This window comes from Asterias amurensis, chromosome 9, assembly GCF_032118995.1.
Source record: "Asterias amurensis chromosome 9, ASM3211899v1".
Lineage (NCBI taxonomy): Eukaryota > Metazoa > Echinodermata > Asteroidea > Forcipulatida > Asteriidae > Asterias > Asterias amurensis.
In genome coordinates, this window is record NC_092656.1 from 21,862,313 (window position 1) to 21,889,954 (window position 27,642).

Genomic DNA, 27,642 nt, shown 5'->3' on the forward strand with positions numbered 1-27,642 from the left:
AGGATAAAACATAATAATTTTGGGGGCTAATCATCCTCATGGCAAGCTAAGAGCTGAACTAAGAAGGACATGGCTACATTGTGTTCGAGAAGCAGGCATGCAAGGACACCTGTTGACAGCTAGCAACATCAACCCTTTGTGACCACGGAGTGCAGCCACTATCGAAAGTGTTTGATTTTTTCTCGAGGGAGGAAAACTGGATGGTCTGGAAACCCTTGTGGCACATCAGCAGAGAACCAAACCAGGGTCACCTTGGTGAGAGGCAAGCGATTTCACACAAGCCAACTTTGCCCCCCAAAAAAATCCATAAGCAAGTAGTGAAATAAAGATAGCAGTCAATTGGAAGGAATAAAGAAAGAGGCAGAAAAACCAGTGCAACCCTTTCTTCCAGACATAAGTAGGCCAAAACAAGTTCTTTTGCAAGCTTAAGTACATGACACACAGGACCAACAGCTTTATTATGCCTGATGTGAAGGACAAACCAATTACAGTAAAATGGCAAGTTGAGCACCATGGCCTAAATCCCACACTCTTAGCTAATCAGAAACGCCAGAGCTTGAGTCTGTGTGTACTATTGCTTGGCAGCAAATTTCACATCACCAATTTTCTGTTTCGAAGAGAATGATCTGTACCTTGCAGCTTGTCCAAAAGTGTCAACAATTTTGCATATTTTTTTCCAGACAAAACGGGACAAGTTTTTAACAATGTTGCCAAGCTATATAAACCTTATCAGTAAGTGTTATTTACACAGAATTATCAACTGCAATTGAGTTTAGTTTCCAAGAACGCCATCAATATTTTATTGGACTTTACCAGGTGTCAAGATGCTTGTTTGTTGCACGACCTACTTGTGAAAAATAAAGAGCCGAGAACAATTCATTTGATATTAATTTTGGTTTTTACCCATACACCGATGTGCGTTAGCACTGTATACTAACATGCCAGTGATATTTTTTCACAGGACTCTGGAAAGTACTGAGTATACAGTGCTAACGCACATCAGTGTATGGGTAAAAACCAAAATTAATATTCTTTATCCCCGATGCAAATTTAACATCTAATAATTCATTTGTTGTTGTTTTTTAAGAAATAAACTTTCAAAAATTAACAAAAAATACACTTTTCTTTTGATTGGTAAAGTATTTACATTTATTGACATTTTGATAAATGCTTTACAGTACAAAAAACACAGTGAAAATACAAATAAGCTTTTTAATTTACAGGTAGTAGGAGTAAACTTTAAACAACTTCCTTTAGGTCTTCAACTTATCAAATAATGTACAACATTTCTTTTTTGTAATAGATAAGGGTCTCTGTTCCATCTGAAAATTGCCTGCAGTCACTTGATCAACCCAGGTCCAAAACCTTCAAAGAATGTAAGCGTCTGCCTTGAAACGGATAACCTTTTACAATCCCTTAGTATCCTTACCAGAAAGATATTACAACAAAATTCAACCCAGAAGAAAATTTTTGATTAGTGGCTTTTTTTCATAATTTTATAAAATATACAAACCAGACACTCCGAACCTGATTAATAATTTTAATTACATGGCAATATCACTCTTAAGACAGTTTTATAATTTGTCCAAAAGAAAAACAAATTCATAATAACGGGTTGGTTCTGTGTAGTACGTAAAATGGCAGGAAAAATCACAAACATGTCAAATTCTTGGGACTTGGTATCCCACCATTATATTTGTTTTTAACAAAAGTTTTTAAAAATAGAACATTGCGAACGACATCAGTCCAAACAGCGCCCTCGCTGAGGTCAAAAGAAGGCTGAGAGCTGCGCAGGGTTCTAAAGACAAGCACAATTTTCCATTGGGTTGAACACGGCAACAGCAGTATATACAAGAGGTCTGGTTGCCCATATCATGCACAAAGCCCTTTATTGAAAGAATTGCGACAGACAGTGAGGGACCAGTTTTCTGTGGTCACATGGTTGCTCTACGCCAATTTCTGTCCAAATGCAGCACAAACCAATGTGCAGTCTTGCCTGGCATCCCACATGAGGGTTTTTTTGTACCGAAAATGGCTTACAATCGCAAGTTGGATTTCACAAAGAGTTAAGACTAGTCTTGTCTCAAGTTAGGACGAGTTACTCGTTCTAACTTAGGACTAGCCTCAAGCTGTCAATATCTCCTAGGACTAGTTCTAAGTAAGGACTAGTCCCAAGTTCTGTGTGAAATCGACCCCTGGTCATTCAACATATTCTAAGTCTGGTCACTTGACTTCTTATAGTTACAGTAAAAATGAATCTGTGTGAGGCAAAAGCCCTGTGCAAAGGCACCAGTCTCTTATTGTGAGAGTAATTTTGGTGTGCCATAACACTCCCCCTTGCCAACAAAGATGACACAGTTAGGTTTTTTTTAGCTCCCATGTTGATTTGAGTTGCATAATTTACAAGCAATCTTTTACTTATACTATAAACTTTGCATAAATTATTGATCTTAAAATATACCACATCCAATTATTTCATATTTTACACATTATTATACACACTCAGGAAGAAAATAGATTTACATATTTTTATAGTGAAAAGAGATAACCGGGCCCCAGTTTCACAGAGCTGCTTAAGCAGAAAATATTGCTTAACAATTTTTGGGTAAGCAGAAATGAGCAGGATACCAGTCACAAATTGTACATGAGGCATAGTGTTTTGGCTGGTAACTGTATTCTGGTAAGCATAAGTATTTGCTGCTTAGCAACTTTATGTGTTTGAGCAGCTCTATGAAATTGGGCCCAGATTTGTATCTCCAATGCTAAGTACAAGTCTGCTGAGAGAGCCAGTTTACTCTCAACTCCAGCTACGTTCTACACTGCTGCAGCATCTGGGCACAAGTTAATAGAACCACTTGGTAGGAAACTTCTCAAAATCCATTCTAAATATTTTGTTTTCAGCTTTTCAATGTTATAGAGTATTACGCAACAACAAAAATAGGCACAATTTGTTCAGCATTACTGTTCTCCTACTTGCCGAATGCAAACATTGGCATTATGTCTTCAAAACTAAACCAAAAAGAACACTTGATACTTTAATTCATGTAACAAAAATTCTGTTACTGATATAGCTTGTATAGCATGTTGTTGGTATCAAATCTGTAATGGATGTTAAATTTGCGTCGGGAATAAAGGATATTAGTTTTGATTTTTTACCCATACACCGATGTGTGTCAAATCTGTAATGCATACTATTTTAACTCTGAATTGTCCTTTTTGCACTGTATAACATTTTGTGTATTTTTTCACAAGTTTTTTTCCCAGAATCAACCCTAAAAAACAAAACTCTGAGAACATTGCAATTACAAAACCGAAAAACTTGTTTGACCTTTTGCAGATAATTTGAAGACAAAAATTTAAACAACCTCTTAGTTCTGTTAAAGATTTTATCGTTATAATATCTGGATTAATCTTTACGGGATTACTTAATGACATTATTCTCCAAGGAAGATGTTGAATTTTTACAAATCTGCCGAATGTACAATGTGGTATAAAAGTAAAAAAAACAAAAGCACAGACGTTGTATATAAATTTGAATCTTGGGTCAGAGTTCACAAAAAGCAAATAAGGGTGCTGAACTTTCTTCAACTCGAGATTTGAGTCATACATGCATGGTCAGTTTTTTTCAGCTAAAACAAGCCAAGTTGAACAAATAGTCAAATCTAGTCAACAAAATCAATGAAATACATGTACATAACTTGTGACTCTTGTTTGTAGGAGGAGACTGAGCTGAAAAAGGGCTAAAATCCTTGCAAGAAGTTGGAAATTCATGAAAAGAAAACTAGTACAAAGTCTGCTTTATTTTTATGTAAGTACATGAGTGTTGTAAACCTTTTGGTCTTCTTATTTGGAAAATATAACTTTCAAATATAATAACTGATGAATAAAACAATTTAAAAACTTTGCATAAACAACAAAAATAATATAAGGTCCTGCCTGACTTTTAAAGTGACCCACTGGCAAGGGTTCATTTCATCACCAAAAAAAAATTTCCTCCCAAAACTTAATCCATCTGACTATTTCTCCCAGTGATCCACCAAGAAAAATTAATCTTAAGAGATGTCTGGTGGTCCTATTTTGAGTTTACTCTGAAAAGACCAAGTGGCGATGCACTTCAAAGTGGTGATCAGGACAGACCGTGCAATTGTTGCACTTATTCCAAAACATTGGGACCCGTTTAAGTGCACGGATTGGTCCCAAAAATTGTCCAATGCTGGTGAGACATGCACTCCAAACCCTTGAAGTCAATCAGTGGTGTACCTTGCCGTAGTACGCCAATATGATGTGTTTGGTTATGCCTTTCTTGTTTACTCAGTTCAAAAGATTCCAGGAAAAAAAAAAATTTGTTTCTTTTTTTACAAACTGTAAGCTGATTAAGTATGTTGATCCGTTCTGCAGTTTGCATTCAAATTTTGGAGCAGCAGCATAAATAAAAAATACCTCATTTTTTAAAAGGCTTTTTTTTTTTTTGGGGGGGGGGGGGTGAATTGTTTTTCTAGTTGTAATGCTGACCTGCAGCCTGGGCGTTCAAGACGGGGTGTTGTAGGTAGACGGCACTCCCTCCTGATATGATGGGAAGGTTGTTATTACGATGGTAGTCGATAAGGTGACTTACACTCTCAAACTCCTTATCTTTCGTTCGCACCTGAAAAGAGGAGAACAAAACCATTTGAGATGGATAAAAAGTGCATTCTGAATCTTTGCACTGAAGAGTGTCATAGTCGAGTGGTTAAGAGCATCAAATTCAAGTTCTGGTGGTTAAGTCACCGGAGTGTGGGTTTGAATCCCAGTTGTGTGTCCTTGCGCAGATGCTTTACTATAATTGCTTCTGCCCACCCAGTATATAAATGGGTACCTGCGAGGGTAGAGGTTGATAGTGTTTAACAAAAATTTAAAAATCTGAGCACACAGCAGACAAGGGTCTGAAATCAGATAAAGGTCTGAAATCAGATTCCACATCCCTGGCAGTAAACACACCGTACCCCCATGGCCTCCCTGAAATTCCAGGCCTGTCACATCAACTGAAATACTGTGAATGATAACCCCTTTTCAAGGCTCTTTTTATCTGAAGAATAAAACGAAGCAGTCTACACAAGAGACTTACCCTCCCCTGAGGATCAACCAAGAGAAGATGCTTCGGCTGTCCGTTCAACATCCCGCTGAGTACGTACTGGCCGGGCGTCGTCGTGCTCTCCCTCACTAAGAACTCCCCATCCTCCTCCAACAGTGCCTCCCCGATCTTCCTCGTCATCGGTCCATGAAACCACTCCTCATTTCGAATCGTCTTCTTCACCGGGGTCTGGGCCGCTGACGAGGGCGGCGGAACCTTTGGGGGTTGGCCGTTACGCGGAGGCGGGGCTCTGGGGCTGGTTGTGGGATTCGCTCCGGGAGGAGGAGGTGGTTTGTGAGCCGGGGGCGGGGGCACGACCGTCTTGGACTGGAATTGGGGTGGGGGAGGGGGCGTGGCTTGTGGAACGGGCGGGGACACCCTGGCCTTGACTGGAGGAGCGGAGCTGTTTACAAATTGAGAAGGCGGAGAAATGGCTCCTTGGTCTTTCTGTGATGGGGCTACTGGATTGAAGGGTTCTAAAAAAAAAATATATAAAAAAATAGAGGCAATTTGTTAAAGCTTCCTCTGTTAGGCCCATGTTCATACTTCCTGCAAATGTGAAGAATGTGAAGACTGAATTTTGACGTTAACAAACTCACAACGATTAATTCACATCAGTTGACTTGTGCTCAACTCCTGCGAAAGATGTAGCAGTACCCACTAGTTTAACCCCATTAAAGATGGCGTAAATCAAAGGAAAACAATAAACACCAACCCAACAACCCATGTGGAACCATTCTTACCCATATCGAAGGCATCCACCGTGGGGGAAGGGTGTGGCTGACCGTTTTGAGACACGCCCATGTTGAGAGGCTGACTGTGCGCAGGGATGTTGTATATTCCTTCTTGGAAGTCCTTATCCGGTGAAACCAAAGGCATCTTGGGATTGTCGTAGTTAGCCCCATCGAACTTTGGCTCGTCGTAAATTGAGGTTTCAGCTGCAGAGAGAAAAGATTAGGAGTTAAGAGTTTGGAATATTTAATTTTGGCTTTGTTTCCTGCATACATGTAGGTTAAAGCCATTATACACTTTCGCAACAGAAAAAAAAAAAAAGTTCACAAATAACTTACAGGGTTTACAGAAGGTTATGGTAAAAGACTTCTCTTGAAATATTATTCCATGAAATGCTTTACTTTTTGAGAAAACATTAAAACAATTATCAATTCCCGACATCGAGAATTACGGATTATAGTAAACACATGTCATGACACGGCGAAACGTGCGGAAACAAGGGTGGGTTTTCCCGTTATTTTCTCCCGACTCCAATGACCGATTAAGCCTAAATTTTCATAGGTTTACTATTTTATACAAGTTGTAATACACAAATTGTGGGCCTTGGACAATACTGTTTCTCGAAAGTGTCCAATGGCTTTAACAAACTCATCTTTGTAAATTGGTTTTACTTAAATTACAAAAAGAACAAGATCAGATGATTAATTTGTTTACTTTTTCGAAATGTAAAGAACCCTTGCACAATGCAGAACACACCTCTGAACAATGCGTGTCTACCATTTCTGCCTTCTTGGGAGTGAATTCCTTTGTGTACATTTGACTCCAAAATTGACTCCCAAAGTGGCAGACAGGATGGGCGCGTGTAGATGCATTGCACATTGTGCGAGGGGTGTCTATAAATGGATCTTTTGTTGAATTTGTTCAACAATTATTTTATTTTAAATCTTTTCTTTATCTGCCCACCTTAACAAACTGCAACTGATAGTCATCAAATTAATGATTTCCTAGTTTTGTTTAAATAAGTCTCAATAAATCGCCCTAAATCAACAGGAAAATGAAGACAGCTTTTTTTTACACGTCTACTGGTTAGAACCAGAAGTTGACTTCAAATAAATTGCTTTGATTGTTATGTTTAAAGCTTCAAAGATTAATGTGTTAATATTAAAGATGCAATGGGACACGTAGGACTACAGTCAGCAAGGGGGGATGCAATCCTGAGACATGGCGCCTGAGCCCAATTTCATACAACTTATTACAAGCAGGAAACTTTGATTAACAAATGTCTGCTAAGCCAAAAGAAGCAGGACCAACTGAGCAGGACCAGTCAAAAATGTTGTACTGAATTTCATTTGCATAATGAAAAAAAAAACACGAAAAAACTCCAATCGCGCCAAAGCATTAACCACCAAACCATGGGAAAGCTAGAATTGGCCACACATCTCAAATGGCAGCGCGCACAAATACAGCATTCTTAAGCTTCTCTGTTCTTTCTATGGTTCTGTTTGAAAGAGGAAGTAAGATGGCCGCAGTCTAGATTAAAGGTTAGTACAGGCAAACAGGCACACTAAGTAGTCCATGCACAAGCAATCCTGCGAACTGAAACCATGACATTGTTAGTTCTTAACAGCCTCGGAGAGTCGTCTGAATTAATAGACCCCTTGCGTAAGACGCAACGCTACTGATACACTGAGGTCACAGCAAGTACATCATGTCATCAGATGGTTAAAACATGGAACTGTAGTGTAGCCACAATCACAGAGGAGTAAAGAATGTTAAGCTAGAATGGGGGCCTCATTTACATATCATGCATATATGCAAACGAGGCTCAATGATGAGGCCAATCAGCAAAGAGAAAGATGCCATAAACTGCAATCACATGTCATGCATTTGTAAAACGAGGCCAATCAGGAGACAGGAGAGGGGAAGGGATGGTGTTGAAACTTGCTGGATCTCATGCATATATGCAAATGTTGCCAATCGGGTCAAGACACATACGCCTCTCTTGATATTCATGCATGACGTCACCATTATCTAACCCGAAAACATGGCCATCGGCGCAGTCATTGCACCTAGGATAGGGTTGCTGGTACTGTTAGGTGTGACGTGAGCCGATGGACTCATTTTTGGTTAGAATGGTAGCGTCATGCATGAATATGAAAAGAGGCGTATAGAGACAGAGAGAATGACGACCTTTGTGGGAAGATTTGGTTTTGCTGCTCTTTCGGCTCCGATTCCAAGGTATTCTCAGGTTGTCGTATCCCGCTTCGAGGATCCCTCGCCAATCCTGGCTACTATTACTCTTGTTCCTGGTCAACTCATTGATCTTCTTGTCGCCGACGACGACGACGCTCTGAGGGGGGTTGTCATACAACAACGGGGTGCAACGTTTGAATTGTTTACTGGGGGACGTTGTTTTTTTGTCGCAAGGCGGCGGCGGTTTGAACGTAAATAATTCCAAGCTGGTTTCTGAGCTGCTACTACTCTGGTGGCTGTGTACCCTGCGGACTACTTAGGGGGAGGAGGGGGGGTGTAGGAGGAAAAGGGGAAAGAGAGAAAAGGAACGAAGGGACAAAAGGAGTGGAGGACAGAGAAAGATATACAGAGAAGAATGCGTTTTGGATGGATGCAAGCAATTAATCAAACCAAATATGCTGATTGAGCAGAGAGAGATGTTGTGTGTGATGTTACATGTATGGGAGGCTGTCAATTCCAACTGCAGGCTTGTGGAATGTTTTTTGCCAGTGTAATGCAAATTGTCAAGAGAGATACAAGTAACCTGTGAAACATTTTCTGGCACTACCTAAATTGAGGTTTGTGGGTGTCCTTTTTGTGGGTCACCTTCACAAAAGTTATGACGGGGACTCGAACCCACACTCTGATCAGAAAACACCAGAGCTTGAGTTTGCCAAACTAATCTGCCATGCCACGCCATGTAGAGAAGAAGTAAATGACTGAAGTAGATCCTGTTCCCAGGTAGTTCTGAACTTTACGCCCCCAGTTTTGACCCCCATCCAGCAACCTTACTAATCACAACAGTTAACGTATGTACCGGGTACATCAAATATTTACACTGGACAGTTTCCTTATTGAGTTAAGAGTGTTTAACTTTTGCAAACTACTTTCGTTTTGACTTTGCCATTCCTTAATATGTGAAACTAGCTTTTGTTAGTTCCTGGTATTTCCAACTCCTCTATTCTCAGGCCTGATACTCCACAGAAGCAATGAAGGGCGATTGCCTCCATGCCCCCTGGTCATTGGTGCCCTTGGTGCCCTTGAAATGTAAAAATGTAGAAATAGTGGAATAGGGTGCCCTTTACCAGGAGAAAATGCCTTGATGACTTCTAAATAAAATCTCCTACTCAAGGACACAAGAGCCATGACTTTTAAATGAAATCTGACTAGTGGTAGAACAGGCCCCCAAATATACGGCTCTGCTTACCGCAGAATTCTGTACTTACAGCGCCCTGTAAAGCACATAATCCATCGCCCGCTAGTCAACCACTCAGCATTCCACTAACATCAATAAATCAACTATGGTCAAGTCTAGTCGACTCTAGCCAACCGAACTTGCTCCTAAATCTTATTCACAAAGGAGTATGAATGTAAATGGTGACGAGACCCCCAAAACCGTCGACCAATAGCTTCAAATACTAACAGAGACATCCGAATTGAAAAATAAAACCAATCTGTTTCTACTCACGTTGGTTACTGAGGGGGTTGTCCAACGCCGGTGCGTGCGGCGTATCGTCTATATCGAGGAGTTTACCAACAGCTGGCTGTCGCTGATTGTTATTCACAAGATGTTGGTCTCTGCTCTCGAAGAGGGCGCCCTCTCTGTTGTCGTAGACTGGTGGTGCGGTGGGTTTAATCGCCAGCGGCTGGTACGCATGGTCATCCTGAACACCACAAACAAGGAAAATAACATGATGGGCGATTTATATTTTGTCCTTCTTTTGGTAAAATGGTTCAAGATAATGAATTTACCTGAAGAAATAAAATCCTCCAGAGTTTTGAGAATTATTGAAAAAAAGGGAATTCAACTGGTGGCAGTGGGATTGACCAATAACGTCAAAATCGACTGATGGCACAAAAAAATCAACTAATAAAGCAGCACAATCGCAAAGGTCATTGGTTCAAATCCCATAAGTAATAATAAATATGCCTGTAGATTTTTTTCATAGAACTCGGGAAAGTACTTAGTATACAGTGCTTAATACACAAAGGTGTCTGAATAAAACAAAATTGTATAGTCAAATTAGTTTCAGCAATTTCGTTCAAGTTGATCTTAAACAAATTGTGGGCAGGGTGTGACAAAAGGTAAGGGGCTTACCGGTATGTTTTGACAGCCCATGTACTGTCCAGGAGGTGGCGGTGGAGGGTACGACTCTTTGGGTATGTTGGTGAATTTGTGGATGTCGTTGTAATACTCGGGGTCATCGCCCCACGCGGATTCCTCCTCACCAAAAATGGGTTCCGCTAACCTGGACCAACCAAAAGGAAGAGAACGTTCAAGCTTTCAGGCCTCGAAAATAACCCACAGCACCCATAGAGATTGCCGTGGTGCCCTGTGCTTTTGCTGTGGTGCCGGTTGCAAAGTTCCAATACAAAGTTACATTTTCCTCAGTCATTTTTCACACTATCGTCTTTTGACCGGTGTCAAAACAGTAAAATTTTGAAAATGGACACAAAACAGTGTCACTTTCACACTAGCTCTGCGCGAAATCAGCTTTTTGTGTTACAGGAAAGTGATAACAATAGGTCTTACTACATCATGGAAGATGTTAAATTTGCATCAGGAATAAAGAATATTTTATGCGTGTGGGTTTTTTTAAACATCATGCCTGCTTACAAATATAGAAACGGTTTCAACAAACCTCACCTCCTACACACGTGTTTCACAAGTCAGGCACATAAGCCTATTCGCAATTGCAGCTGCGCATGTCCGTTACTGCTGACAGCACAATTTGTTTACCTCTCGTGAACTTTTGACAATACCCGCTGGTAATTGTCAAAATGTCACGGGAGAGAAACAAATTGCATTGTCAGCAGTAACGGACATGCGCAGCTGCAATTGCAAATTAATCTATGCGCAAAAGAACATTCCCAAAGCACACGCCTACAACCCTTTACTGTGCATTACTGCTTTGAATGTTTTTAATGGAGCATTCTGACAGTCCACGTGCATGGGCTGATCCGCTCCAATTAGAACTTGTCTAACGTTCAGACTTTCAAGACTCTCCCTTACACCCCCCATCCCCCCTTTCTCATCCAACCCCTCCCCAACCCCTCCCCAACCCAATATTTTGCAGCCCTTTACCTAAAGTGGCTTTAAGCCTTGTTTTGGGCAAACTTGCATAACAACAAATTTAAAAAAATAAAAAAATATTTGTCCCTACTCACCTATCAGGTGCGCTGACGGCTTGTGGGGGGTTCTTCAGGTAGTCCTTGAAGCGGATCTCAAATGCCTGCCCGATGGTGGTTATTGTGTCCTGAGCTAGACCCCCTATGCACTCCAGAATGTGGCAGGCTGGGGGGAAAGGAGAATGCAAGGTCACACACATGGTCATTGTTACTTATATTTTAATAATTAAGAGTACAGTTCATCCACATCTAGTCAGACCTTGCGTTCACACTTTAGATTTTTGGGGAGGGTAAGGCTGGGTGGGGGGGGGGGGGGGTTAGAGTTAGATGATTGGGGCAACTAGGATCTAAATTTTAGGTGATGACATTTCTACCTTTTGGTAAACCCTTTGTCTTAAGTTTATCACCCAAAGCATGAACACAATTGTGTGGCTATTATGTCAGCTCTAATTCACCTGAATAATACCTTCAAAGGGAAGGTACACGTTTGGTAATTACTCAAAACAAATATTAACTTCAAAACTTGCTTAGTAACAATCATTGGGGAGCTGTTGGTAGTATAAATCATTGTGGTGAACAACTCCCTCTAAAGTAACGTAGTTTTTGAGAAAGAGGCAATTTCTCACTAAAAATAATAAAAGACTTCTAGCTAGAAGTCTTTTACTCCTATCTGAAAGCACACAAATTCGTCCAACAAGGGTGTTTTTTTGTTTCATCATTTTCTCGCAACTTCGATAACCGATTCAGCCCAAGTTTTCACAGGTTTGTTATTTTATGCATATGTTGAGATACACCAAGTGAGAACACTGGTCTTTGACCATTACCAAACGTGTACAGTGCCTTTAACCTTACACTTTTGATACAAATATAATATTAGGATGCTTGAATAAAACCCATCTCACAATTTTGTTTTCTCTATTCGTTCATAGTCAAAGGCTAAGGGAAGTCGATGCACAAAAGATAAATAAGGAGAGGGTGTTCAGAAATCACGGGATATTGGGGTCAACTTCAGAGCCCTGCAAAGCTCCCAAATGTGCTAAGCATAGACAAATCTTAGAAACACATTACCAACCAAAATACTACGTAATATATATTGATCATGGCTGGCACCCCACAACATTTTTGCTGAGCAGATTTATCTGCTAAGCAGTTTTTCTGTATGATACTGATCCCTGCTTATTTCAGTTATGCTTATTCTAGACTCGGACGTGGCTCCCAACAATAATTTTCCTGAGCAGATTTATGTTGAGCAGTTTTTGTCTGTATGATACTGATCTCTGCTGATTTTTGTTTTGCTATTTTTAGAATGGGACGTAGTATTTACCTCTGCCGTTCACGGGATCCTTTCCAACGTAAGCAACATAGTCCGTCGTTTCCTGTGGGTAAATAAGGAAGAACATTTCAACTGAAATCAAATTTGGATAACATGTTCATGTTATGTATTTAGGTTGTGAGGCAGTGCATGGTGAGGTATCAACACCATGTTGTAATGTCTACATTTACTTCGCTATATGTAGATTGTTCTTGTTCGGAAATCTACTCGATGATGGTAGAATATTAGCAAGTATTTAATATCAATACTGGTTAATACACTTGTACATGCTATGATAATTTTTGTCTCACTGAGACGACAATTACTTTGTGACATTGTTCTACTAATTTCTCAAAAAACTGAAGCACATCAGCAAGTAATATTTTAAGGGAAGCTTGCTACCACCATTTACCTTCAAATCGTGTGAGTTGAATGTAAATCTGTAGATCTGTTTTGTGCAACAAAAAGTACCCAAACCAAAACCCAAAAACAACGCAAAACGTACCCAAAACCCAAAACCCAAAACCCTTTTAAAAAGCAAAAAGGATCTTCTACTTACTGCATCGCCTCCTGAAGCGAACGATATGCCTTGCATCTGATGGCCGGCAATAATCTACACACACAAACATTATTTACAATAAAATTATTAAGCAATATTGCCACGGTGCTATTACATGTACATGTAGTAATTGAGAAACCACCTGTGTTTCGTGCTATGCACTGTACGATAACTCATGCGTACATATTGCTTCCTTTCAACAAAATCAAAAAGAGGGGGCCTTTCAGCCAGAGCCGCCCAACCAAAACGCATGTAGGTTCGATACAACACAAGGACAAGCAGCACATGTGCAATGGCATACTTAAAGGCAGTGGACACTATTGGTAATTATCAAAGACTAGCCTTCATAGTTGGTGTATCTCAACATATGCATAACATAACTAACCTGTGAAAAGTTGAGCTCAATCGGTCATCAAAGTTAGTTGCGAGATCGTAATGAAAGTAGAAAACACCCTTGTCACACGAGTTGTGTGCGTTGAGATGGTTGATTTCGAGACCTCAAGTTCTAAATCTGAGGTCTCGGAATCAAATTCGTGGAAAATTACTTCTTTCTCGAAAACTATGGCACTTCAGAGGGAGCCGTTTCTCACAATATTTTATACCATCAGCCTCTCCCCATTACTTGTTACCAAGTTAGGTTTTATGCTAATAATTATTTTGAGTCATTACCAATAGTGTCCACTGCCTTTAAAAAAACAAGATTGAAAACCGCACAAATATCAAGTATAGGTTTTCCCCGCCAATTTCAACATTTAAAAACCTGATCGTTAGATTTTGTTTCGTTTGAAAATGAATGAATGAGTGATTCAATTTCACCAGTTTAGCATACGTGCATTCGAGTCCTCAATCCTCGAGCCTGACTTGGAGTCATACAAAATGTGACTAGAGTTAGATAAAATCTACTCCGTAACTTTAAAAACTACACATCAAGAAACAATACAAAGGTGTTACGCAGCATAATTATACTGTAAAATAGTTGGAAATTTACACAAAGTGTACGTATGTATTTCAGTGTACTTTTTCAAATTTTTCCAGTATGGGTACTTTTTTGAATTTTTCCAGCATGAGTCATGGATTACATACACTACATCAGAGGAACATTCTATATGAACATGTGCTTTCATTAAAAAAGTGCTGCACAGTATAACTTTATTAACTGAAATCGAAAATAGCCAATTTCATCCCTTTTTTTTTGGGGGGGGGGGGGGTGGGGTGTTGTACTTTACCTGCCCAGTCTCCATGATTGTTAGGGTGATACTTGATGTTGAGATGGTCAAGTTGACGTTAGCTCCTCCAAACTGGATGTTTGGCGTCTCCCCAAGGATCTTATTTATACTCTTACTTCCCTGGAATGATACAACGACTTATTATTGGTTTATTTTAAACTAACATTCATAAATACCTCAGACAGTTTCTCTACTCCTATTGGTGGAGAGCGCATCACCTTGGGGGTGTATAAACCTTTGATAATGACCAGTAAAAAGTGTTGAAACATGGGCGTGACACGCGAGCTTGCACATGTGCTAATAAGACAGTTTCTTCATTCCTATTGGTCGAGAGCAAAGGCCGGGACAGTTCTTGATAATGTACCTTGACTTCGTCTCGGTAAAATTATCAAGAACCAGGCCTCGTTGGGATTAAACCACTAGTTGAAAACCTCTTCACCACACATTGATTCCCTTATTGCAAACCTCAAGCATTTGTACTTTCACTTTGCATGGAATTTCTATTTAGATTTGTTCCCCCAGTTTTAATTCCTGACACTACAAGTACATGTACATGTAAAGTCCACTTCAACACTGAAAAAATCTGTCACTATGGGTTCTTTTTTTACTTTTCTATTTGGTTTTTTCTTTTTCCAAATTTGATTCCTGATACTACATTGTAATCTACACTTCATACCGCTCTCCCAAATTTCATTCCCGACACTACATACGTAATGTACCCTTTTAACATAGAACAAATCTGTCACTATGGGTTATTTTAACTTTCTATTTGGTCTGTTTTTCTCCCAAATTTGATTCCTGACACTACATTACATATATGTAATATACACTTCCAACATTGAACAAGTCAGTCGCCATGGGTTTGTTTTTTTTACTTTTCTATATTTTAGTCTTTTTTTTCTCCCAAATTTGATTCCTGACACTACATTACATATATGTAATGTACACTTCCAACACTGAACAAATCCGTCACCATGGGATTTTGTTTTTACAGCAGGATCTTATTACATGTAAGCGAGATAATTGTTTATCACCTTCTTCTTCCTGTTGTACCTGAAGCCCGCTGCATCGCATACTCGAAATATCGCCTCTCTGGGGAAGGAAAGAAAGTGACAGAACATGTTCTGTAAATTATGACCACAGTTGAAAAGCTTATTTTAAAGGGAGGGTACATGAATATGAAAGTTATGATTATTGTCAAGGAAACTGAAACAGTACGCAAAGATAAACTAGCTTTACCTATTATGCTGCCATATTCTAACTTTGGCATGTCCCCAATGTGCAAAGGTAGTAATCAACTGGTTTTTTTTTCATAAGAACAGAACGAGCCCCGACTATTTTGCCCTCTAGCCTCTTTTTAGGTACAGCACATTGAATTGAGTGGAAATTAAAAAGAAGGCCTGGAATTACATGTAAGCCGTGGCTTATGTTGCCCCTGGTCTTGGCCTTGGTGCCCCTTCAAAAAAAAAAAAATTCAAGGGTTTCCCATAGACTATGAGATTTTCCAATGGAAGTGCCCTTTGCCATGTTTGCAAAGTGAAAATGGCCTTGCCCTCTCAAAGCTGAAATTCTAGACCTGGCATTGCTTTTTGGAGTAGTTTGTTTATACACCATTGGCGCGGTTGAGGTCCTCATTTCAAGTTGTATGGATTTTTGTTAGATATTTTAGAGCTCTTGGTAAATGGAGTTTATTGATCACAAGGGGTCTCAATGTACAAGATGGACTAGCAGAAAGATTCAATCTGTAGATAAATTTGTTTCGCTATGATATATAATACATGTAATAATGATACTAAAACTATAGTGCACGTATTTACACTGTACATGCCCATATTAAGGTTCAGGTACTTAAAGCCATTGGACCCTTTCGGTAAACAGTATTGTTTCAGTCCCACACTTCGTGTATCACAACTTATCTATAAAATAACAAACCTGTGAAAATTTAGGCTCAATCAGTCATCGGAGTCGGGAGAAAATAACGGGAAAACCCACTCTTGTTTCCGCATGTTTCGCCCTGTCATGACATGTATTTACTATAAATCCGTAATTCTCGCTATCGAGAATTGATATTGTTTTATTGTTTTCTCAAAAAGTAAAGCATTTCATGGAGTAATATTTCAAGAGAAGTCTTTCACCATTACCTTCTGTAAACCCTGTAAATTATTTGTAAATCTGTGAAAATAAATTTCTTTTTCTGTACCGAAAGTTTATAATGGCTTTTAGGTGCTTGAATTTTTGAATTATTATAGTAGCAATTTGCAGCTATCAGGAAGTGAATTCCACAGAGCCCGCATTGCAGAAGGCTCAGTATCCTACTTTTTGTGTTTGTCCGATGCTCAAAGAGAAGATTACGTGAGGAAAGATTTGACCTTGGAGCCCCTCTTTAAGCCATCCTAATGTCTGAACTCTGACCTCTACATAAGCAGGATTACATATTTGAGGAGTTAAACAGATTACATCGTCATACACTCTACTGATGAAGTGGGGGGGGGGTGTTTTTACACACGCATGACATGATGTGATACAGGATGATATCAGGCATATCAAAGCTTCTCGAGATTAGAAAAGGGAAGAAAAAAAACATCTCAGGGAGTGAAACTAATAATATTAATATTGGTTTCTTATATTATTGTCTCTGCTTATTGTGTTTGTATTACCGGTATGTCTCTAGGGCTACTTGATGTTTAAGATAGCTGTTCCTGTGGAAGTGTTGTGGCCGAGTGTGTGCACCGAATTCAAACTCTGGTGTTTCTGATCAGCAGAGTGTGGGTTCGAATCCCCAGCCGTGACACTTGTGTCCTTAAGCAAGACACTTAACCATTGCTCTGCCTTCGAATGGGACGTAAAGCCGTTGGTCCCATGTGTTGTGTAACGCATGTTAAAGAACCCAGTGCACTTTTCGAAAAGAGAAGGGGTTCGCCCCGGTGTTCCTGGTTGTGGCTGCTGTATGCGCCGTAGCACCTTGTAAACCATTATATAAGGTGCAAAATAATTGGGTCTCAAAATTCATCACTGCAATTACCTATCTTTCTGAAAGTTTGTATAATCTCAGCGCCTTGAGTACCTTGTTTGGTAGATACGTGCGCTATATAAGACTTCGATATTATTATTATTATTATTATTATTATTTTTCCTCAAAAGCCTTGCAGGTTATTTGAATACCCTCCTCCAATATTGTTACTTTTTGACAGTATTATTATCATTGGTCATTTTTACTCTTTGTCTTAATATCCTAATGCCATAAATGATTCTGTCTTATCATATTGTGAGTTGAAAATAGTTGTTTCATTGAATTTGAACTTAAGTGAGATAAATTGAATTGAATATAGCACTCATTATCGTCACTCTGTGATGCTCAAGGTGCTTCAACACTTCAGTATTTTCTTGCAAGTTATTGTGGAGCTACATTTTTAAGGTACATGTGTGAGACCAATTGCTTTGCATAACACAACGTAATGGTTTAGAAGGACACATCATTTAAATGGTAATAGTATTTTGCTAAAGGGCACAAGTGCCATCATCACGGCTCAAACACACACTCTGCTGATCAGCATAAACACCAGAGCTTGCATCCAGTGCTCTTAACCGCTAGGCCACGACACACACACAACATGATTGGCAATTTGCAAGATCCATATCAGAGATTAGTCCAGGAAATTTACAAAGCTCTTGTCTTTCCTGTCCTTGCTAAAAAAAGGACCAGGCGAGTGACATATCAAAAGGATTCACACTGGTTCCTGTCCTTGCTAAAAAAAGGACCAGGCGAGTGACACATCAAAAGGATTCACACTGGTATCCATTTACTTGCGCAAGTGATAATGTCTTTACCAATAAGGGTGTGAATTAAATGCGCAACTTTAAAGCCGAAACACTGAGGGAGTAAAATTTCATTTAGGCTGCGAAGGAAGGAAGTTCTCAAATCTGGGAAATGGAGTCCATGACCCCTCCTAAAAAGATGGGGGCTCCACCCGAAGGGGGAAATCGTGTATGAATTGAGTAAAATTAAGTATGAGTAAAATGTCAAACCATCGGACCGTCACTTTTCTTCTCCTGTTAGTAATTAAGCAATATTGTTACTGACCACAACTTTTTTAGACCATGAAGTAAGGGACTAGCAAAACAAAATAAAAACCCAGCAGGACAGAACCTACTTTGTTTTTCCTTTAAACATGCAAAATGTTTTATTTCTCATTTTAAAAATGTAAAGGCAAATATTTTAGGGGGGGGGGGGTCAAATAAGATTAAGATTAAATTCTGGAAAACGGTAACTATGGTTCAACTTACTTTGTGACTTGACCCCTCATTTCAAATGGAAGTGTCCGCATGGACTGCTTGACCTCTATGCAACCTACATACTGAGATAAAGAAAGATACACAAAGTGTGTCAAAATATACACTGTATTAAAAAAAGTGATAAATACACTCAACGCTCTTTCAAATGTCACATATAAATATAAATTTGTACTGATGTCCTTATTGTTGATTTTTCTTATATTGTAGCCTATTATTAGTAATTAAGCACTACATGTCCAACCGCACAAAGTGCTGGTGACAGAATCGTGACGTGTAGAACCTTGAACACTCACAGCCAAAGGAAGCAAAACCCAATCCACATGCAAGGCTACTGTCCGAGGAGGGATTCAAACAGGGGTCCACAAAAGTGTGAAACCCATGGTAAGAAACCACTCAAGCCAACCTAATTAAAAAATCAGAGTCACTGACTGAAACTTTCAGCTCTAAGGATTTTTTTTTTAAATTATCATTTTACAAGCCGGCAAATTATTCAAGGAGTTGCGACCAGTGATTTACAAAAACTTTCTTGTTCTTTTTCTAATGTATATTTTAACTGGGATGGGGGAATACACCTACCCTACAGCAACAGAACAAGCTACATATCTTAATCTTTCCTCTACCCATAGCGATTCAACCATGATTAAGTTTTCCTATGATTTGTTTCTCGATAACCGATCTAAAGATTTTCATGACTCTTCCAAAACCACTATTTCACCTGTCTCCCTTCTGTTTTTCCAATGCCTGAAGTTCTTCACATACCAATACTCTGACAGTGACACTGTTTTTAAGGGTATCCCACAGTGATCGGTCACAATGCGTCATAAAACTCTGATGAGGTCACGGTCATCTCTATGCCAACTGAACTTGTCAAAATGTAGCCACGGCTAAGAACAAGCACAATGCTGTGCTGTATTGAAATGACCAACGCAGTCCGTAGCCAGACACTTTTGTAGTTCATGCATAGAGGAATGGTTCATGTACATGTACTGCGTATTGTGCACATGTGTGCAGGGCTCAAATTTTTTATACTTGACAACAGGCCATGAGGCCAGTAGTTTTGGCGTTCTGGCCAGTGAACTTTTGACCGGACAAGTGACAACACTTACAAAACATGTAAATTAACACTTGTATGCAGTCCATGCAATAGCCAGACTACATGTACATGTATTGTGTACACGTGTGCTGGGTACGATTTCACAAAGAGTTAGGACTAGTCCTAACTTAGGACTAGTCCTAGGAGATATAAAAAACACATGGCTAGTCCTAAGTTAGGACGAGTAACTCGTCCTAACTTGAGATAAGACCAGTCCTAACTCTTTGTGAAATCCACCCCAGGGCAATTTGGTTGCTAAACCTGTTTTTATCAAGGGAGAAATTTCATGCTAAGCAAATTTGTGTGCTTAGCAGCTTTATGAAATTTAGCACAGTAGTTTTGGTGTTCTGGCCAGTAAACATTTGACTGGACGAGTCCAGCGGTCTAGTGTTTTTTTTAATGTGTAACATCTTGAACCAACAAAATACGTATTCAAATAATAACTTTAGAGTACCTTTCAATTCTACTGAGTAAGTTTTGACTTAATCCTTTTTTGAGAATCAGAAAAATCACACATATTGGCCTGCTACACTATTTTGTGCATGGGGTATACCCTGCTGGTGAAAAATCTTCCTCACGGTAAAACACATCACCAAAGCGATTTCATGACAACTAGGAGCAATTTTGTCACACACACATACTGCACACATTTGCAGGCATGAATGTGTCTGATGAATTTGATCAATGTCATGTGTACATTATAATAATTGTAATCTGTAAACCATGTGTGTGTGTGGGGGGGGGGCATGAAATACATGTCCGACTGCAACAGTTATTATCGTTAGCAAGGGTTCTACTACTTGATCACTGCCCAAATACCAACATGATACATGTAGGGCACAGCAGGTCATTGTATGGTAGCTTCTCAAACATTCAACAGACTTACATGTACAACGAGAATTAAAGTAAACACATTCTTTCTACACAGTTTAAAGCCAGTGGACACTATTGGTAATATCAAAAGGACTCAACGGGTATCATTGGGATTGATGTGGAATTTAGGATATATTCAATGGGATCCAATGGGATCCCATCCCATTGAATCCCATCAACTCCCCCCAGAAATCCGCCAGTCTGACTCAATCATGACATTCAAAAAACTGTTGAAGACCGAACTGTTCAGGGGTGGATTTCACAAAGAGTTAGGACTAGTCCTAACGTCCTAACTTAGGACTAGTCCTAGGAGATATACAAATTGCATGGATAGTCCTAAGTTAGGACGAGTAACTGGTCCTAACTCTAGATAAGACTAGTCCTAACTCTTTGTGAAATCCACCCCAGAGCCCATTAATTTGTTTATTGTTTATTCTCTTCCTGTTCAGCGCCTTGATCTAGAGTCTAGGATATGTGCGCTTTATAAGAACTTTTTATTATTATTATTATTCAAAATACCAATGGGACTCAATGGGATTCAATGGGAACTAAATGTTGACAAAAGTTGCACTTGAATAGAATCAAACACAGTGGCATTTAAGTTAGGTTAGAGACTTGTAATTTTTTCTGACATTTTCATGGACTCTCTTTATAACCCTTTTTTGAAGTACGGTGGAGACTTTACTCGTAGAAGTGCTTCATTTGGTTTGGGTATATACAGACATATTTACCCAAACCTATAAAATGTAGTGTCATAGTAGTGTCCACTATACATGTATCTCAAACTGAGCCTACTTGAAACTGAGCGGACCACAAAACTGAAACAGATCTTGGAGCCCCTCTCGAAAATGTACAAGAATGAGACGGCAGAGTGCCTTACCTTGACTCCGTAGCACACTCCTCCTTTCTTGACCATCTCCTCAGTGTGGAGCCACCCCTTCTGGGGTTTATTGACAAACGTTCCCGTTCTCGTCCACAGTTCCTCATTCGGCCTCTGGCCGACCGTATTCGGCCCTTTGTTCTTCTTGAAATGATTCATGATGGCGTTGGTGGTTGTTGTTGCTCCGGCAACGTCCCCCAGCAAAGCGCGGTTATTTACAGCGTCGCTGGTGGGGCAAATCGGATTTGAAAAACGCCACGTGTCCTGAAAGAGGAAACAAACGTAACAATTTTACAACTGATGTTTAATGTACCTGATGTGGGAAACTTTAGACTTCAACTTGCTTTTGATGCTTGAACTAAAGTAGAGAAGCTTTGGTAATCTCACTAAAAATATAAATAAATAAAGAAAGCATCCATTCCAAGAATACAAATTATGATTTCAGAATCTAAAATTAACTCTGAACTTTACCAAACAGTCATTACAGAACAGAAGCACTTACTGTGTAGCTGTATTCAGTGTTCGCACTAAGCACATCGGACCCTTTTTACTACCGATAACAAAAGGAAGTTGACAAGTACAAAACAACAATGTCATAAACAGGGAGAGACAACCCCTCCTAGCGTGTATTTCAGGAAATAATCTGTCATTCCTCAGTGACTCTACATGGACTGGTTTTCAAGGAGCGTACATTCCATTTTAACAATTGTTGTAAACCTTGACCTTCTTTTTCCGATTTACATTCAGTTGATACACCCTTTTTCAAATTTGAACGCCCTGTTTCTATGTCATTTTATGTAAAAGTGAAAACAATTTGACACACAATTTTTAAATTTGGACAACCTTCTTCCAAATCGTGGCTAATACTTCGAGTTGGTGTACATGTACAGAGTGGTCATAGCAGCTGTCAAATGTAATGAGTGAAACAGTTTCAACAGTTCATTTTGGGTTTTTTTATATTGGATAATAATAATTTGTTTCACATTTTTTGTATAATTATTTTGTTTGACCACAGCAAAAACTGTTCCTTTATGTTACAACTAGTTAGGCTGACAAGTGAATTATTGATCTGCTCAAGGATGACTAGTTGAAAAATTATGAAGGTTTTTGGCTGGGTTTGGTTTGTTTTGTTTTGTTTTGTTAATTGAAAATGTACCAGTCTGATAAATTTCTCTCATGATAATAATATCACAACTTTAAAAAGGGGGACTGTGATCATGCTACAGCATGCCTGTGGCTGTATTATGAACTCCAACCCAGTTACTGCATACCGCCAGCACACTCCCAAGCAGTAACTGGGTTAGGGTTTATAAAATTGCCAAGTACAGCCACAGGACTGTTACAGCATGATCATGGCGACAGACCCCCTTCACTTTTGTATTAAATCTGAACAGCACAACATTTTCCCATCTGCCAAGCGTCCTAATTGCTTGAATCTTTGAGATAATTCAGAATATTGTTTACCATATATAAATGATACATGCACCTTCACTGCTGTGATACAGTAGCTATCGCCCACATTTACAGAAATCAATAAAGCCAGTAGGCCTACTTTCTTCATTTCGAGGAATTTTTATAACCATTATTGCTCCATCATGTAGCCAAAGTGAGCAACAAGACTAGTTATAATCCAAGATTTTACCATTATATCAAAACCTTATATGGAATCCAAAATTACATGAACCTTTTATGCAAGAAGCCTATTTAATAATAAATATCAAAGACTATACCATATTATAGTGCCTTAAAGACGCACCTTTTCTTACAATAGTTTACGTTCTTGTATTGTTGTATCGTTATGCTTGTAGTGGTATTATTTGTTATATATATATATTTATGTTGTTGATTTATAGTGTACTTCTTTGTAAAGCGCTTAGAGAATTAAGTGTTAATTATTAGGCGCTATATAAATCGAAAGTTATTATTATTATTATTATATTATACCCAAACCATATATGGAAGTCAAAACTACGTGAACCCTTTTTAAACGTAACACTATGAAAACTACAATCCACAAAAACATGTATTCACAATAGCATAATAGAACCCTAGAACTTGTAATGACGTCAACCACACTCCAGCTATTCCAGTCATTTCACAAAAGGCTCACTAAACCATGTCACAGCACATTGTGTTCAATTCCCAAGGCCACCCGCCCCTTGAGTCTGGGACACCTAAATATGGGTTTCAAAACATCCAAAATAATAATCATACAATATCATACAATTTGTATGATTATTATTAGGGCTGTCCTCTAATGAATTAAGGTTTTTCCTCCTTAAAGGCAGTGGACACTATTGGTAATTACTCAAAATAATTATTAGCATAAAACTTTACTTGGTAATGAGTAATAGGGAGAGGTTGATGGTATAAAACATTGTGAGAAACGGCTCCCTCTCAGGTGACATAGTTTTCAAGAAAGAAGTATTTTTCCACGAATTTGATTTTGAGACCTCAAGTTTAGAATTTGAGGTCTCGAAATCAACCATCTAAAAGCACACAACTTCGTGTGACTAGGGTGTTTTTTCTTTCATTATTATCTCTTAACTTCGACGACCGATTGAGCTCAAATTGTCACAGGTTTGTTATTTTATGCATATGTTGAGATACACAAAGTGAGAAGACTGGTCTTTGACAATTACCAATAGTGTCCACTGTCTTTAAAGCCATTGGACCCTTTCGGTACAGAAAAAAAAAAAAAGTTCACAGATTTACAAATAATTTACAGGGTTTACAGAAGGTAATGGTGAAAGACTTCTCTTGAAATATCAGTCCATGAAATGCTTTACTTTTTGAGAAAACGGTAAAACAATATAAATTCTCGTTAACGAGAATTACGGATTTATTTTAAACACATGTCATGACACAGCGAAATGCGCGGAAACATGGGTGGGTTTTTCCGTTGTTTTCACCCGACTCCGATGACCGATTGAGCCTAAACTTTCACAGGTTTGTTATTTGATATAGAAGTTGTGGTACACAAAGTGTGGGCCTTGGACAACACTGTTTACCGAAAGGGTCCAATGGCTTTAACATTTAATATTTATTGTGCTTTGGGTAGGGTGTAGGCCTATGATTTTGATGCACAGCAGCACTACACAAAATATACAGGCCTGCATGCTTCGTTTTTGAAAGGGCAAAGCCACCAAGGCATGTTTTCCTTGATAAAGGGGGGGCACCATATATTTATGGGGAAATTGTAAATTTCTTTGGGAGAATTTCAAGGGCACCAAGGCAATGACAAGGGGGCATGGAGGCAATCGCCTTTGTTGCCTCCTTGAAGTATCAGGCGGCTTTGAGGCCTGTACTATTGTTGATCTTTAGGAACCCTAATTTAAAAAAGATTATTTATAAAGGGTCCTTCCACAAAGACAGAAACAGGTTGGTCTTTCGATTAGTGCGTTCCTTCAATGCCCGAATTTGTGTTAGTATTTCAAGTCACTGACTCTACAAAGATGGTCAAGTGCAAACAATAGTTTTATTCTCCTGAACATTTAATATTAATTTAGACCCAGTAACTGGGGCACTGTACAATGCTGTACTCCTTTTTTCGAAGCTTTGTCATAATCGTCGGTCATACCGATTATGACAAAATATCGATAATGACAAAACTTCAAAAAAAGGAGTACAGCGCCCCAGCAGTTACTGGGTCTAATATTTATTGTGCTTTGGGGTTTAGGCCTATGTCTTTGATGGGATAACTTTCCGTATGGCACCACCATTCTTTCACTCATTTTTATAAAAAAGGATATCTCATTGAGGTAAATTAGATTTAGATACTATATTATTATTATTTCATATCGAATGAATAAGTGGTGGCGCCATGCAAAAACTTACCCTTTGATGTGCAGCAGCTGCACTTATATTTATAAATAAAAATATTGTTATTGTTATTGTTATTAATTAGTAGCATCAATCATTCACTTTACTAGACTAGAGCAATATCATTTAGATTCTGAGAGAGAAAAAAATATATAGGCCCCTATCTATAGAAACACAAACTGTGGTCTTGTGTTTTTATCATGGAGGTACAATTAATCCCCTACAAAATACAAACAAAACACACAACAATTTGTACATGGACCATGCACTACATCATCTCAATCTCATCCTCACTACACAAATCAGATTGGTGTAATAATAAAACCAGTATCCCAGTAAAAACGCCGACGTGAAAACGTCAAAAACCGCCCTTCATCGGCCATGTCATCAAATCAATCATATTCCATAGTGAAACAACTGAATAATAAAAGCAAATGACTTACCACTCAATGTATGACAGTAGGCTATTCACACGACAACAATAAGAACAAATTCCACTGGAAAATGGAATACAAGATTTAGAATTAGCAACCAACCGCAATGTCCTCGGTGCATGTGTGTACTGTGAAGTAGTGTGTGTAGAACATTCCTACCGTTTACATGATGAGAGGAGAGCGAAAATTTCACATAGACCAACGCAACGTAAAAAAAAAAACAGGAAGTAAGTTCAGCTTTCGGTTATCTCCTACAACGTGTAGTTGGAGTCAATGAACTGACACGTAAAGAAACACCCACTATCAAAAAGGGAGACACCCCCATAACATTCCCGATGGTTGACCAGTTTTCGCTGAGAAAATTGTTCAGTAAACGATGGGTCTTGATATGTAAATCGATAGTGTTACCTTTTCTTTTTTCTAATTTGTGGGGCCAACATAACCTGTGCATTTTACATGACATATTGTGCAAAAGAGAAAAACAAACACATAAGAAAAATATTGCCCCCCCCCCCACTTTTAAAAGTTTCGCCGCCGTTATGATGAGATCAAGAATGTGTAAAGTTGAAACTTCAAACGAAACACTGTGAAAAGTCATCTCTCGTGCAATAAGCTTTAAATTGTCATCTTTAAAATAAAATAAAATTAAAGGCTTAAATAATGAAAATAGATTTCATAAATTTTTGAGTTCCAAGATGTGTGCTTGATAATTATCGACATCATAAATATGCATGGAGACTTATTTTTCAGATTTGAAGTATTATTTTGAGGACTAATGGAAGCCAATAAAATTTGACGGTAGTTTAATCAATTTGCCGACTTTGTTATGGGTGTATTGGAAAAGTAGCCCTGATACTACTAAAACTTCTTAAGAAGTCAGCCACTGTATGCACTGCCTAGCAGCCATTGGTGACATCACATTGGCTCTTTATCTCAGCTCAGTAGGCAGGGAATACTACTACTAGCTAGTAAAAAAACAGTTTCAATAAGCGGTTTTTTCACATAAGTTTGTGGATGGAACGAATACACAGCTTTCCTGTAGGCTTGATTTGTATGTAATAAGTGGTCCCTTGACAACAGAGGGCGTTTGCTATGTCAGATTTTGGGCCGATTTTACCCAAAAATTTTGATTTAAAATTCAATAGGTATTTTGATGGGGGATCGAGAAAGTTACAAGCTGTCATTTGGGCCAGTGCTAAAAATTAGTCATTTTTTGCCGGGATCCCGACAATATATCACGTGACCAATTCTTATGTGTTTAATAAAAAACGTTTTAAATTTTTGTAATGGTTCCTGACCATTAAAAGTAAAAGTTAAACTTTTTTTCGTTAGAGCGGGTGATACTCTTTTAAATACCATTCACTCAAAAAAAATATATGTTTTAATGTTTTGGGCCAAAAATCTGACATAGCATCTTTAATCCTCCCCTGACGACGACGAGCGAGGATGGAGCCGGGATTTTATTTTGCGATTCTGGCACCGTCATCAGGAGAGGCAGATGGATGGAGGGTTTGTAATATAGATCCCCTTGCTCAACGCGCAATGCACTTTTACACACGCGCACGTGTGTCTAGCTTTTTGGGAGTAACAAAAAGTAACTTTATTCCCAAAAATGATAATGATTGAAATGGTAGACGCGCATTGTGCAAGAGGTCTGTCTGTGTTTTTTTTTATATCGTATTGGTAAAATAAATTAAATTGTTCAACTTTGTATAAGGTCATTATTGTAAAAAAAAAGTCTATTGGTGCAAAAAAAAAAAAAAAAATATGAAATTTTGAGAAGAAAGGCAAGCAGAGTTAATAAGCCACAAAAAAAGGGACGAAAGTGTCAACGGAATCGGGTCAAAATAATGAAACAATATTACTCACATCCATAGGCCAAAATTCTTCCCATGAGTTGGTATTTTTGCTAGGAGCGGCCGCAACACTCCAAAACTCTCAGTCTTT

At 38.8% G+C, this 27,642-nt stretch overlaps 1 protein-coding gene across 1 annotated transcript; it reads right to left on the minus strand.

Moving 5' to 3' along the window:
- Nucleotides 1-635: 635 nt before the first annotated feature.
- On the minus strand, nucleotides 636-25,922 carry LOC139941800 (SHC-transforming protein 1-like). The gene is made up of 13 exons (XM_071938421.1): nucleotides 25,705-25,922; nucleotides 21,440-21,703; nucleotides 18,585-18,655; nucleotides 15,335-15,392; nucleotides 14,301-14,420; nucleotides 13,075-13,128; nucleotides 12,528-12,579; nucleotides 11,243-11,369; nucleotides 10,173-10,323; nucleotides 9,543-9,738; nucleotides 5,854-6,048; nucleotides 5,105-5,586; nucleotides 636-4,645 (listed from the first exon to the last, which is right to left on the minus strand). Exons 2-13 carry the CDS (start codon nucleotides 21,596-21,598, stop codon nucleotides 4,496-4,498), a joined length of 1,815 nt encoding a protein of 604 aa, XP_071794522.1. The 5' UTR covers nucleotides 21,599-21,703; nucleotides 25,705-25,922; the 3' UTR covers nucleotides 636-4,495.
- Nucleotides 25,923-27,642: the final 1,720 nt, after the last annotated feature.

Coding starts and splice junctions, on each gene's coding strand:
- LOC139941800 (XM_071938421.1), bottom strand. CDS start 21,598: ATGAATCATTTCAAGAAGAACAAAGGGCCGAATACGGTCGGCCAGAGG. Junction 13,129..14,300: donor CAATCATGGAGACTGGGCAG/GTAAAGTACAAC, acceptor TTGTGTGTGTAG/ATTATTGCCGGCCATCAGAT. Junction 11,370..12,527: donor GGATCCCGTGAACGGCAGAG/GTAAATACTACG, acceptor CTTTCCCCCCAG/CCTGCCACATTCTGGAGTGC.